The 13551-nt window shown below is 44.2% G+C and overlaps 1 protein-coding gene across 2 annotated transcripts in view; it reads left to right on the top strand.

Moving 5' to 3' along the window:
• The window catches only part of col5a1 (procollagen, type V, alpha 1), a 118677-nt gene that overhangs the window by 51312 nt on the left and 53814 nt on the right, over positions 1–13551 (top strand). For both annotated transcript variants that reach the window (XM_015943244.3, XM_015943243.3), the window contains exons 5-7: positions 10936–11067; positions 11732–11827; positions 12955–13377. In XM_015943244.3, the coding sequence (XP_015798730.3) occupies positions 10936–11067; positions 11732–11827; positions 12955–13377 (651 nt within the window). The remainder of the gene's footprint in view (positions 1–10935; positions 11068–11731; positions 11828–12954; positions 13378–13551) is intronic.

The following is a 13551-nucleotide window of genomic DNA, read 5'->3' as shown; positions in this document are numbered from 1 at the left end:
CAATTTTTGAATTTGACCAACTGTTAAATCTTAAAGGGGCATAATGGAAGTCTGACAGCCAAAACATGTATAGAAATAATAAATGTCTTCTTCATACATTCTCCTGCAATGCCCTGGTCCTGTAGAATGAGCCCTGGCATTTTTACTGTGATTGCCTGTTTCTCTGTAAAATCACAGAAAAAGAGAGCTGCTCGGGTCGAGCAGGCTGCTTCATGCGCGTTCACGCTCAGGCATAGCCCGTAGCATTTGCTATCAGTAGCTTTAGCAGCAGAGAGTGAGGTAGTGCCAACTCAGCCACTTTGTCGCTGTTCCTAACGCCTAGTGATGAACCTAGCTACATTTCTGAGGACCCTTAGCTACTCTCTGTAGAACTTTCTTCTAGATATTTCCTACAAATTAGCAACAAAATAGCCATTTTCGCTCCGAACCGTTCTTTGAACGTTGTTTCAGCTGTCATCAAGGATATAAATGTTACAGATACAGAAGATGTCACTGGTGCTTTGGCTCACCTAGTAAAACATTGGACTTTTGTGCAGAAGACCTGGGTTTGGTTCTGGATGTGAACATAGTTTATTTAGAGTTTCTTTTTTACATTAATGGTATATTTTTTACAGTAAGATGCCCAAATTTTTATTTGAGACTCGCAGAACGGCATTGAATTCACAGATAAAAAAGATGTGGGTTCAACTTTCATTTTGGAACAATTTTTCAAGCAAGGGAAGGGAATGATCTGAGCATGCAGGAGGACTGACCCATCATAAACCTTTGTCGGCTGTGCTGAAGAGAAAGGTACAGAACCAAATTATTTAATTAATTAGCTGTGTGTTCTCCTGTCCTCTGGACCCCCCCCCCCCCCCCCCCCACACACACACACACACACACACAAGGGACTGTCTCAGCTGTTATTTTCGTTAAGGAGTGTGCACGTATAGCATGCACGACTCGTGCACGAGCCAATGGACATAATTTTGGGGGGAATGGGGGGCATGTCCCCCCCCCCCCTTTTCCAAAGTCAAGTTTTGACCCCTGCACTTTTTACCATCCAAAAACAATATTATGCTATATTAAACTGACAATGGTTGAGCTCTAGGACTAAGCGGAAAACAACAGTTTGTGTTGAAGCCTGTTTCCCATTAGAGCATACTGTAAAGATACCCCCCCCCCCCCCGTGTCCCCCCCACTTCTAAAGTGAAAATTACGTCCATGCACGAGTTTACTATTGAAGCTGCCGTTACGCTTTTGGCCTGAGGGGGCAATCACGAGCATAAAAATTCAAAACTCCGTAAAGTCCCTTTAACTTTGTGCACTGCTCAGTGTTAAAATCAGACACCTGAATAAAGTTAATTTAGAGTATTTATTATGCAGAGATTATTGGTGAACATAAAAATGCCTTTAAATTAAATTCTGCAACAGCACAGGGCTGCCTGAAGACGCTTCTGACTTAAAAATCACTTTAATAAGGACAAATATCGGCCGATGCCGATATAAAAAACGGCCCGATATAGTGACTGATCGATATATTGGTCTACCCCTACTTAAGATGCCTTTGAGTTAGATTTTCATGACATTCCTTCCTTGTTGCTCTTGTTTGTCTTTTTTATCTTGTGTCAGTTGCTTTTGTATCTGTGCATCTACTCTTCAAAGACAAACACGATTCGGAATTCTCAAAAGCAGCACCAGTAAGCTCAGCTGTTCCGGAATGCCATTAAAGAAAAACTGGAATTTGACTCATCCGGGTTGAGCCTTCATCACTGCTTTGCTTCAGAAATGTAAGACGGAAACAGCATGTTTTGGTAAAAGAGGAATCACTTTTCTTTACAGCATAACTGGTATTTAGTGCACGGTGCACAGCAGTCGGCCGAGACCACCCACCTGTTATTGAGCGGAGCAGTTTCTCCTTTTGGCGCTCAAATTGCTCTAATCTACTAGGGCCTGGACATAGAACATCTGATGGTGTTATGGGGTGTCTGGTACCAGCGCTAAATGTTGCAGACTTTATTGGACTGGTGGGCTGATAGCTTGATAGTCTGAAGGTCAGGTGAACCCCTCACCGTCACTCCCGAGCAGTCTTTCAACAGCCCTGTTTGGTTTTCCTAAGGTTCGTTCCTGTCCAGGAATGTTGTCCTTTAGTAGTGCGGCCACTAAAACCTTTAGTTTGTTTGGTTTGCATTAAAGATTTTCAGTTTAAAGTCTAAACAAAGTAATAGTGATATGCGTATAGCTGCTGCAGTTTGTTACTTATGCTTGTAGATGACCATAAAATTATACAAATAAGAATGAACTGACTGGTTTAAAGGTTCATAAAACGGACAGCACTAGCTCAGGAGGTTGAGTGGGTTGTTCGGTAATAGGAAGGTTGTAGGTTCAATTCTAGCTCCTGCCATAGAATGCTGCGGCTGTGTCCCTGGACAAGACACTTAACCTGCCTTGCCTACTGGTGGTGGTTGGAGGGACCGGTGGCGTCCATGCTTTGCATTCTCGCCTCTGTCAGTGCGCCCCAGGGCAGCTGTAGCTACATTGTAGCTCATCATCACCAGCGTGTGAATGGGTAGATGACTGATCATGTTGTAAAGCGCCTTGGGTGGTTGTAGAACCCTTAGAAGGTGCTATACAAATACAGAACATATATACATATACATATATGCATACATATATATGTATATGTATATATGTATGTATATATGCATCCCACCTTATACGCTCCTCACATTACATAAAAGAAATTATCATTAACTCATTCACTGCCAGCCGTTTCCTGATCACTAACGGCCTTCGCTGCCAGCGTTTCTCACCGTTTTTACAGTTTTTTTTAAGAGTCACAGAACGTTGCGCGCTAGCATGATGTCGATGCCAAAACAACCAAAACAAAGAGGAGACTCACCTCTTACATCGAGAAGAAGCCACGTGTTTCCAGCGTTATCCGTTCTTTCATAATCCGTTGTCGAATTGTGATCGGCAGACGCTTTTCCGGTTCACACCTCACTTTTTTTTACAGGAACGGCCCAAAATGATTTCCTAACACATGGATGTGTTGCTTCCTGATCATGTGATCTGTGACGTATGCGGATGAAGATCGGCTTCAGGGCTGAGATGTTGGTTCTCTCAGCGCAGGGGCTCGTTCCGATGCTCAAACAGTAAAAAAATGCAAATGACGACTTTAGTCGTCAATGGCAGTGAATGAGTTAATAAAATAATTTAAGAACATTTTGTTTGATTCAGAATTACTTGTTTGCTTCTCAATGAATAAAACAAACAAAAAAAACCTCCCCCACCTCAGCGTTCAGCTGTTTTCATGAGGATGATTCATCTTGGGCCCACTTGTACTAGCCATTAGCTTGTCAATCTGGTACTTTTTTTATTTTTTTCCAGTTCTAGACTTCACCTCTAATATGGCCTACAGTGCTTCATAGTGCATGGTGGTCTAGACGGTGAAAGAATACGATGCTGAATTATGGAGTTCTCCTTCTCTAAATATAGTAATCAGGTTTTCCTGCTTTGTCTTATTCAAATTATTTGTTACGCTTCACCGACACAACACACTACTTTCATACATTCAGGCTAGACCTCAGCAGTTTCAGGAAAGATGGAGTTCCCACCACGGATAATTAAGAGAATTTCCATAACTCATGTCAGATGTTTGTCTTTCACTGCCCCCTCGACTCCTCGTGTTACTCCTTTACTGTGTCAGCAAACCCCTGAAGTGTGCCCTCAGCACTTTTCTCTAGATTTCCACACATTTCCAAGTCAAACAATTAGAATCGACATCTCCTCGCCAAAGAGAGCCTCTCTGGTTTCCACTTTCCCAGACGTACGGAAAATTGGGGAATACGGCTGGCCCCGATCCTCTGAGATGTGGGATTAAGATCTTACACAACAGGGAACTTTGTGCGGGGGGGGGGGGGGGGGGGGCTGGGATGCTTGGTGGACAGGACACAGAGCAGCTGGGACGAGTCCAGAAAGGAGGAGCGGTAACCAGGTGAGGGAATGGTTAAAGTTCTGTGTGGTGGTCCGGCGTTGGTGGCACACAGGCCTGTTGCTCTTGGCAGCGGCTCAAGCGCTGACATTTTGCTGCAGTCTGGAGGAGAACGTCTATGCGGGAGGAAACATCGCTGATGTCTGCTGAAGGTTTTAATCTCTATGATTTGGAGTCTAACTGTGCAGGTCTGAATGAATGCTCCTTTATGTGGCGTATCCGTGCTGATTGATAGCGAGCTGACCTTAACACGGTGTCGTATGGACGGGTTTCTCTTTTGGTCTGGCTGGAGATTTTTCAGGTGTTGGGATTATGCCGGTGTGGTTTGGCAGTGAACCCCTCCCCCTCCCACCCCCAATCCCTCTTGGGTGTCCATGTAAAACTGCTGTGAAAGTAGCTCTCCTTTTAAATACTGCACGGCTTTGGACCTCCCAGTGTTGATTCCTTCTCCCACGTACAGTTTCCTTACCCTGCAGGAAAAATGCATTCGCTCCATATTCTGTAATCTTTACTAAGCGCAAGTACTGGCCCTGAACACTGATCTGAGTTAGTCCCTTACTGAAATAAAAAAAAAGCTTTGGTTTCTTTTCTACATAAAAACCAAATGATGGTCAAGTTAGCCTTATCTGCCCCCTCTCGGGTACTTCCCGTGGGGATTTAAAAACCATTCCTTCAGAAGGGGGAACGTATTGAACTCTGGCCACTCTGAGTGCTTGTGGGTCCGATCCAGATGATGAAGGCAGATATTTGGCTCCGTGCTCACTAGAGCACTCTCCTGCCCCCATCTGGACACAACCTGAAAGTCCAACAAGGATTACCATACTTGATGATGTGAGTATTATCACCAGCTTAAGAGCACCCTTAAGCATAGCATCTCCGGTTTAGCTGCAGGATCGAGTTTCACATACAGATGAGTGTGTGTGTGTGTGTGTGTGTGTGTGTGTGTGTGTGTGTGTGTGTGTGTGTGTGTGTGTGTGTTTGTTTAAAGAACATGCACATATTTTTCCTTTTCCAGAAGAGCATCAAGCATTTTCAGGTGATGCTCACCTCCCAGTCATTGTCTAACGTTCTGACAAGATGCTCAGAGTAAAAACAAAAAGTATCCTCTTATTGTTCTACAGGAATGCTGATTGTATGTGTTTTGGGTGTGATGCTTTAATTTCAGCCCCCCCCCCCCCCCACCCCCACCGTAACATTGCATAGCAACTATGCCACACGCTTTGATCTGCCTCATGAGCTTTGCAGGCTTCTAGATATTACCCGTGCCAGGGTTAGGTTTAAATAATCAGCCTTGTTGCTTACTGAATCCCTGACTCTGCATATGCAGAAGTTGCAGTTGGCGATGAGAAGTCCATTTATAGTAATGCAGTAAATAAATCTTGCGCTCTAATGGGTTTCTGAACTAACTCAACCACTCAGCACCAGAATACAAAATAAGGAATTTGGCACCAGCCGGAGTACAGTACGGGGATATTTACGGCCTCGCTGCATCTGTAAAACAGCAGCTTATATAACGTTTGGCACCAGAGTCGTTTGATTGATATGTGCTGCTGAAAAGTGCAGCTCGGACTCGAAGACAAGAATTCAGGAGCGGCGTCAGCTTCACCGAGACATTAACACTAGTGTTGCTGTGGAGGTGTGTGTGTGTGTGTGTGTGTGTGTGTGTGTGTGTGTGTGTGTGTGTGTGTGTGTGTGTGTGTGTGTGTGTGTGAACATGCGCAATTATAGGTTTCACATGTGTTAATATGATGTTTATGATTTTATTATATTGTGGTTAATTATTTGGGCTTAGCTGTAGACATATAGACTACTGTAGACATGGGAATGAATCACAGAAGCTGATCAGCACCCCCCTGGTGGCTGGTTCCAGTACAACGCCTCCTGTTAATCATTTGGGCTTTATCTTTCTGATTCATGCAAACATATTACATTTTCTGATACTTTTAGCTGTTTGATGTACAGTCTTCTAAAACAATAATGTCTACATTAATTTAAAGAGGTCAAATGATGACTTTTATTAATAATAATATTAATAATAACAATAATAATAATAGTAGTAGTACTGAAGTTTTATGAAGCGCTTTTCACAACAACTCAAAAATGCTCATTAAGTTGTAACAGTCCTGTGATCTATACAAAACGTGTCTAGGAAATATTATGTACTAAATTCCTCCCACTTAAAGGGATTTCTGCAGTTTTATTCTTGATGTTTCAGTACCTTCCAGAATGAGCCGTTTCAAAGCTGGAGCTGGCCACGCCCACTCATTCCCTGCTCAGGCTCCTATTAGCTGAAAATATATAATATCTGCTGCTCCTCCAGAAGCAGCTGCTCTCAAGCACATGAGAGGTGGTTCATTTTGTGATGTCACAATCTGGAGCTTTTTGAAACAGCTTGTTTTAGGCACAACAAGTATCAAATGGACACGTTTTTTCATGTTTGGAGTGTTTATATAGGTGGTGCAGACCCACACGGCAGCATAAAAGTAGGAAAAGGGGAGTTTTCCATGTGTCTTTTTTAAATGTTTTCTCTGTTTTGGAACATCTTAAACAAATCTTTTCACAAAAAGATAATAATAATAAGAAAACATTGGATTCATTTAATGTTCACATGAAAGAACTGCAAGCAAGTTTGTTTCTTCGGGCACCAACATGAAGCTGGAGTTTAGGATTTTGCCCATGCATGCTTTGGCACGTGGCCTGGGGATTGATCCTATGACCTTCGGGTCATAGGGAAAGCTCTCCGCCAGTTTCAGTCACAGCCACCACGTTTTTTAGGAAATGGTTGAGTACGTTTGCGTGTAGGTGGACTTTAAAGGGATACTTTGCAACTTTTTCATATTTTTAAATCAGTTTCCTGAGACAGTATGTGCCAAAAAGACCCTTTAGGGTCTGTCCCTCAGATCCCCACTGCCCTCTGAGACCGGATTACGGCATTTGCAACTTTACAATTGGTGTGTTGGACTTAAAAAAAAGAGCTGACATACCTGGTGCTGCAGTCTGCTTCCTGCTCATTTCCTGCATGTTTTAGGTCATGAACACAGCTGATTTGTTTCATTTGGTGATGAACCGCTCCTGTGGACACTTATGGGCTCGACACACGGGAGGCGACATCGCCTCTCCTCCATTCATTTTCAATGAGACATGCACGACAAAGCGATAATCGCGGGTCTCCCTCCTACCAAGCGAAACGCGAAAAATGTGCGTGTGAAATGTTGCGCTCGTGCACGTGTCGTGCACAGGCGACCCAGCGACGCGATCCCAGAAAGTTGAAACATTTTCAACTTTTCATCGCTGTCGCTCGGACGAGGACCAATCAACGGAGGTTTCATTCACTGACCAATGAGCGGACAGGATGCTCCGTACACCTCCGAGCAAATATGGAGGAGAAGTTGATTATTATTGTTTTATATAGTAAAATCAGAAGTAAGATTTCACATAACTCTAGCAGCACCTTGTGAAACATCATATCTACCACTTTTTTAACTCTGAACCGCTTAAATAACCTTAATTCCCTCCAACCTGACACAGCCAAACAAAACAATGGAAGTTTCCATTTCGCCATGGAACAGAACGCATCGACGGCTTTGCCGCTGGCCGCTGCCGCGTGTCGCCTCCCATGTGTCAGGTAATAAAAGCGACAGCGACGAATTTCGCTGATCGCGGTCGTTTGTCGCCTCCCATGTGTCGAGCCCCTAACGCAGGCTGGGGAGACGTTTAAGCTGTTAGATTAAGGTGTTAGAAAGACGAACGCACTGCAAGGAGATACGGTTTGCTTACAGTTTTAATAAACGGACACTAGGGGGTGCTAAAAGCAAGCCAAAAGTGCCTAGTCGCCCTTTAGTTCCTTTGCTTCCCTGTAATGCCATCCATTGAATCTCAATCAGTTCAATTTATATTGAATTGTATTGTTGTAGCACGATCAAAGGATTAATCCCATTAATTCAGATTTAGCTGCTAGTGTGTCTTTAATGAATCAGATCATTTATCACATAGACCAGAGATGCACAGCTGTAATTGTCGAGGATCAGATGTCATGAAGGTGTAGTCTAGAAATGCATACCTACCTGATGGTCCTACATGATAGATTGCAGCCATTATCCAGACCATTTCTCGGCTCTTTCAATATTTTACACCTACACAGGTGTAGTGGAGATTACCTACCACACTTAGTTGTGTGCTTATAATCTTTTCGTTTACTCCTGGGAAGTTTTCTTGTTGCCTTCAAGGGTTCTGTATCTACCAGGTCTGAGTTTGGTGTCTAGCAATCACAGATACCCAACGATGTGCTAATATTTCTACTGATGATAACACAAATAGTTTGTTCTGTGGCGAACTCGTACCACATTAGTGCTGCTATGCTGGTAATAGAGTTAACAGCATCGGATGCGGGCATCATCCCTCCTCTCTCCTTAGTCAGGCTCCTCTAACAGCATTTTCCCTTTTATAACAACTCCCTCTCTCTTTGTGTACACGTCACACATCATTAGCCACATTCTCCCATGATGCTTTGAGAGCGTTCTTATTAAATTTGAGGTGTGTGATGAATCATCTCATCTCGCGGAATTTAGGCTCTCACCAGTTGGGATAATCTACCCTGACATTCCTCTGGCCGCTCTGGGAGATGAAGCAAAAGAAAAGTGGGAGAAAAAAGAAAAAAGGCACATGGATGGATTCTGAATAGAAAGCAGTTGCAGCATCGGACTGTTTTGTTGTGCTGGAGGCTTGTTTCTTATTGAGTGTGACCCCATTTCAAACACTCGACAGCCATCATCCTCTTCAGCACAGCTGTGGCACGTGGTTTAACTGGAGGCCAACTTCAGTCCCACTTACAAACCAACTTCAGACAGACAGGTTTGCAGTTTCAACGTTTCTCCACAAGAGTCAGACACACAAGTGACAAATAAACAGGATAGAGATGAAAATGCATGCCAGATAATATTAATATGTGTTGATGTTTGTTGTAAGAAGAGTAAAAAAAAAAGTGTTTTAGAGATCTCACACACATTAAGGGAGGAAGAGTCATTGATGAGTTCAAGAACTGAAGGAGGAACTGAAGGAGGAAACTTTAGGGATTTTCCTGCAGCGTACTGTCATTAAACAGCTAATAGTCCATAAATCTGAACCATGTGCTTTCACATTTCTTATTGCACGTCTGCTTTTGATCATTTTAGATCTTTTTATTTGTGCTTGGGGGAAAAATGAGATGACATTGTGGAGGATAAAATCCTAGCAGCATATTTAGTCAGGCATAAGCGCGAGACTCTGGCTAGGGTTAAAGATTCTGGGTTGTTTTAGCTGCATCTTTATGATCAATGCTGGCATTTTACATTGATTTACAAGAAATAGGACTCTTTGCAGCCCTCTGCTGAGATGGAGCAACACTCAGATCATATTTTTGATATGTAAAGGAAATAAAAACGATGGTAAATCTTCCAGTTTCTCAATGTTTTGTTTGTTATAGTTTATCTTGCTCTTTAGTTTTGGAGGAAAGGATTAGTTTTCCTGAATCCACTGTGGACCCCACAGGCAGGAAGCATCATCTTGTTAAGTTTATTAAAGGATCTAACCACGACTTTAGTGTGGTATGTTTCACTAAAACAGCAGGAGTGGAGCCCCTGAGAGGATAGTCGCTGGTTAGACCACAAATCCAAGAAAACATAAAAAAATAAAGCTCTGCTTGTTGAGCTTCAGCTGGGAGAACGTGTTGTGGGATTTCAGACGTTTGGCTCTTGGACATAATCTAAACCTCTTTTCCCCTTGGTGTTGCTTCATGATTCCCTCTGCACTGTAAAAATATGGTTGTTTCAGTGATGTTGACTCCGCAATTGATGGATGTGGCATGACATCACCGGGTTTGGAAGTGAGATCAGGACGTGTTTGGATAGATGCAGAACAGCGTTTTAGTGCATTCTTTTGGAGAACATGTGGCGAACACACCCAGCTGCCGATGTAGCCTGGGGATCCTTCTGAGCCTCCCTCTCTCTCCCTCCCTCTCTCTCTCTCTCTCTCTCTCTCTCTCTCTCTCTCTCTCTCTCTCCCTCCCTCTGTCTCTCTCCCTCTCTTCCTCTGTGTCTCTAACTCCCTCCCCCCCATGTCTCTCTCTCTGTCTCTCTGTCACTCTCTCTCTCTCTCTCTCTCTCTCTCTCTCTCCCTCTCTTCCTCTGTGTCTCTAACTCCCTCCCCCCCGTGTCTCTCTCTCTGTCTCTCTGTCACTCTCTCTCCCTCTCTTCCTCTGTGTCTCTAACCCCCCCCCCCCGTGTCTCTCTCTCCATCTCTGTCTCTCTCTTCTCTCTCTGTCTCCCCCTCCCTCTGTGTCTCTCTCTCTAACTCACCCCCCCGTGTCTCTCCCTCTCTCCCCTTTCTTTCTCCATCTCTCTCTCGCTCTCTCCCTCTCTCTCTTCCTCTCTCCCTCTCTTCCATTTTCTCTCTCTCCCTCCCTCTCTCACATTCTCTCATGTCTCTTTCTCCATCTCTCCCTTGTTCGGTTCTCTTTTCTCCCATGTCTGCTCCAACTTTCGTTTTTTTCCTGCTTATCTTTTAAGCTCGGTGCTGATCAGCTCAGAAACTCCATGCGCCACGCAGATCCGTGCGCACACGTTGTGTTTAAAGTCGTTCATCCTAAAACACACTCCCTCTGTGAGTCTGTGCTTGTGTGACTCTCTTCCCTTCGCCTCTTGATTTAAGCCCTTCTGTTGTACGGTCTCAAGCGGAACAACACTCTTGGACTCGGGACAGCGTTCCTCAGTGATTAGTCATCCTCAGCTTGACCCAGTTTCAGGACTGCCTGTTCTGGAGCGGTGCTGTATCACATGTTTAAATCCTTACCCCCCCCCCCCCCCCCCCCCCCCCAGTGTCACACTCTTACCTCTGCTTCTAGTTTTTGGTGAAACACAAACAAGATTCTGAGCTGTTTCCACTGAACCTCGTGACTGATCTGAATGTCCCTTTTTTGTTGTTTCCAGGGAGACATCCAGCAGCTAATGATTGTAGCAGACCACCGTGCTGCCTATGACTACTGTGAGCACTACAGTCATGATTGTGAAGTGGCAGCGCCGGAACAGCCACAAAATCAGGACCCCAAAGTCGACAACTATGTGAGTTGACTTCAGATGTTCATTTCACTTTTTACCACAGCTCCGTGAACCTGCGGCTGCTCACTATTACTTCTTGAGGTGAATTTGATGGATTTGTTTCAATAATATTGTAAACAACCAGGTACCAATCCTCTGGCTGACCTCAGTCTTTTTCTGCAGTTGTTTCCAACACTTTAAATCAGATTCCTGTTGGTTCCATTGCTAACATAGCGCCTCTTGGCTCACGCAAGAGAACCACAGTCTTGCCAGAGAAAATGCTGAGTGAGAGGAACAGGATTATCAGGCGGTTCAGTTAGTCAGTAACGCTCAGAAACAACGCTCGCCTTTCTGCACCGTGTGCTGTAGCTCACCTTCTTGACCTATCACTTTGCCTGGGGCCTACAGGGTGCACACACGCTGATTTCCCCCCGTCCTTTCTGGAAACAAATGACAGACTCATTAGGAAAGCTGTGAAAAAGTAATTAGTTATTCAGGTGCTGCAAGTTAGAGCAGGGAGCTACAGCGGGAAGTGTTTGCAAGGAGAAAGCACTCCTGCAGGGATCTGATTGATGGCCAGCCAGCCAGCCAGCCGTGGATCATATTTTTAAAACATCATCTTGTTAATTGTGGATTGTTATCTCTGTCTGTCACACCTTTTTAGTGTCAGTGTATTGTTTTTTTGTAGGAGCAGTACTATTATGAATACCCTTATTATGACGACAATGAAGGAAAGCCCTTTGAGTCGACAGCTGAAACCGAGACTATCGCAAAAGACGTCAAGGTAAGCTGGTCCGTAAAAGTGACATTTTTGTCATTTCCATGTCTCAACAAACATATTTTCTATTTAACCTGTTGGAAAAAAAGCTTCCTGAATGGCCTTTGTTCGGAGAAAAAAGCTCTAGACTGATAAACTAATCGCTGATCCAGTTGCAGCAATCTTCAGAAGTATACGTCATACTTTATTTCGCATCAAACAGAAATTTGCACGTCATTTAATGAATTATTGCAAGCGTACGTATCAGACGATAAAAAGTCCAAGAATTAATCCAGCAGGAAATTCTTTTATTGTTTTGGCAAAAATAGCTATTTTACGCAAAATTGAAATCAAACATAAACTGTATTTCTTGGCGTGCCGCCAGTAACGTAACAGTATAAGTATTTATAACTACTACGCTGAACTACGCTTCAAATAGGCCAAACTATCCATTTAAATTAGGCCAGGGGCGGCGTTAGGCCCGGCTACTTGGGCTGAAGCCCTGGATGTTTCATGGAAAGCCCCAGATCTAAATCGCGGAAGTAACATGCAGTACCAAAGTCCAACAGAGAGGGAGCAGCTGGCAGTAGTTTGTATACAGCCTGCCTGAGCCTCCACCACTGAAGAAGAAGCCCTTCAGCAGCCGGCTTCTTCTGCAGTCTCTGCCTGAAACGCATGAGTGACGATGGACATAAGGACGTTTTTTAGACCAAAAGTAACATGAAAGAACCCCAGCTTTGATGAGACTGGTGCTGACTCAGGTTTGTGAGTCTAATTTGAAAATATTTGTTGTGCTGCTGGTTTGCCTAAAGTTAGCTTACTATCAGGTAAAGTTGTTGGAGAAAGAAAGGGAATATTTACTATCATCTCACACTAAACACTAACAGGAACAATACTCTGCCCTGAAAATGCTTAATATGTAGCTTCAGATTAAACATTATGTGGTACAAGACATATATGATGTTGACTAGTACGTGTCACGTGTGTGTGCATGTGTGCGCGCGCGTGTGTGTGTGTGTTTTAAGCCCCGGATCTTCTTCAGTCCTAAATCCACCCCTGAATTAGGCCAAAAACAGAAGAGAGTAGAAAAGAAAAGTAATATTTAGATTAAACCCCCTAGAACATTTAGTAACAGCATCCTTTGGACATTACAGGTGACAGGTGATGGCACTGTGACCACAGTAGAAGAAGTCGTAAGAGGTCGTTCTGATGCTGCTGGCTCCAGTTCTGTCTCCACCAGCTCATCATCCAGCTCATCATCCAGCTCATCATCCAGCTCATCATCCAGCTCATCTCGTGGATCCTCAGTGACTGGCGCTGGAAAAGAGGACACCTACCGAGAAGAGACCACTAGTTACGATGACTATGACGCCTATGGTAACTATTACGACGAGGCCACGCCCGCACCCGGCAGGGACACCACTCAACGCATCACCATCAGCAGCATCGGCACTGGGGGTGAGCTGGACTTGGGAGCAGGGGCGAGGGTCGACCTGGAAGCTGGCTCAGAAATTGACCAGAAGGTGATCACCATTGGTGGAGGGACCACGACAACAATCATCACAAATAAAACAACAGTGAGTTACGCTTCCACCTCGTTTGTGGGTTATTGGGACTTGTGCATGAAATGACTGTGTTATTGGGAAGAGGGAGATTTCCTTTCCTGGTGTGTGTTTATGGTTGTGTATTTGGCTTTTATCAAAAGCGACTTACAAAGAAGAGGTGTGTTCATGACCCACGGACCACTGATT

This window comes from Nothobranchius furzeri, chromosome 6, assembly GCF_043380555.1.
Source record: "Nothobranchius furzeri strain GRZ-AD chromosome 6, NfurGRZ-RIMD1, whole genome shotgun sequence".
Taxonomy (NCBI): Eukaryota; Metazoa; Chordata; class Actinopteri; order Cyprinodontiformes; family Nothobranchiidae; genus Nothobranchius; species Nothobranchius furzeri.
Note: the sequence above shows the minus strand (reverse complement) of the source record. Positions and strands in the feature narration are given on the sequence as shown.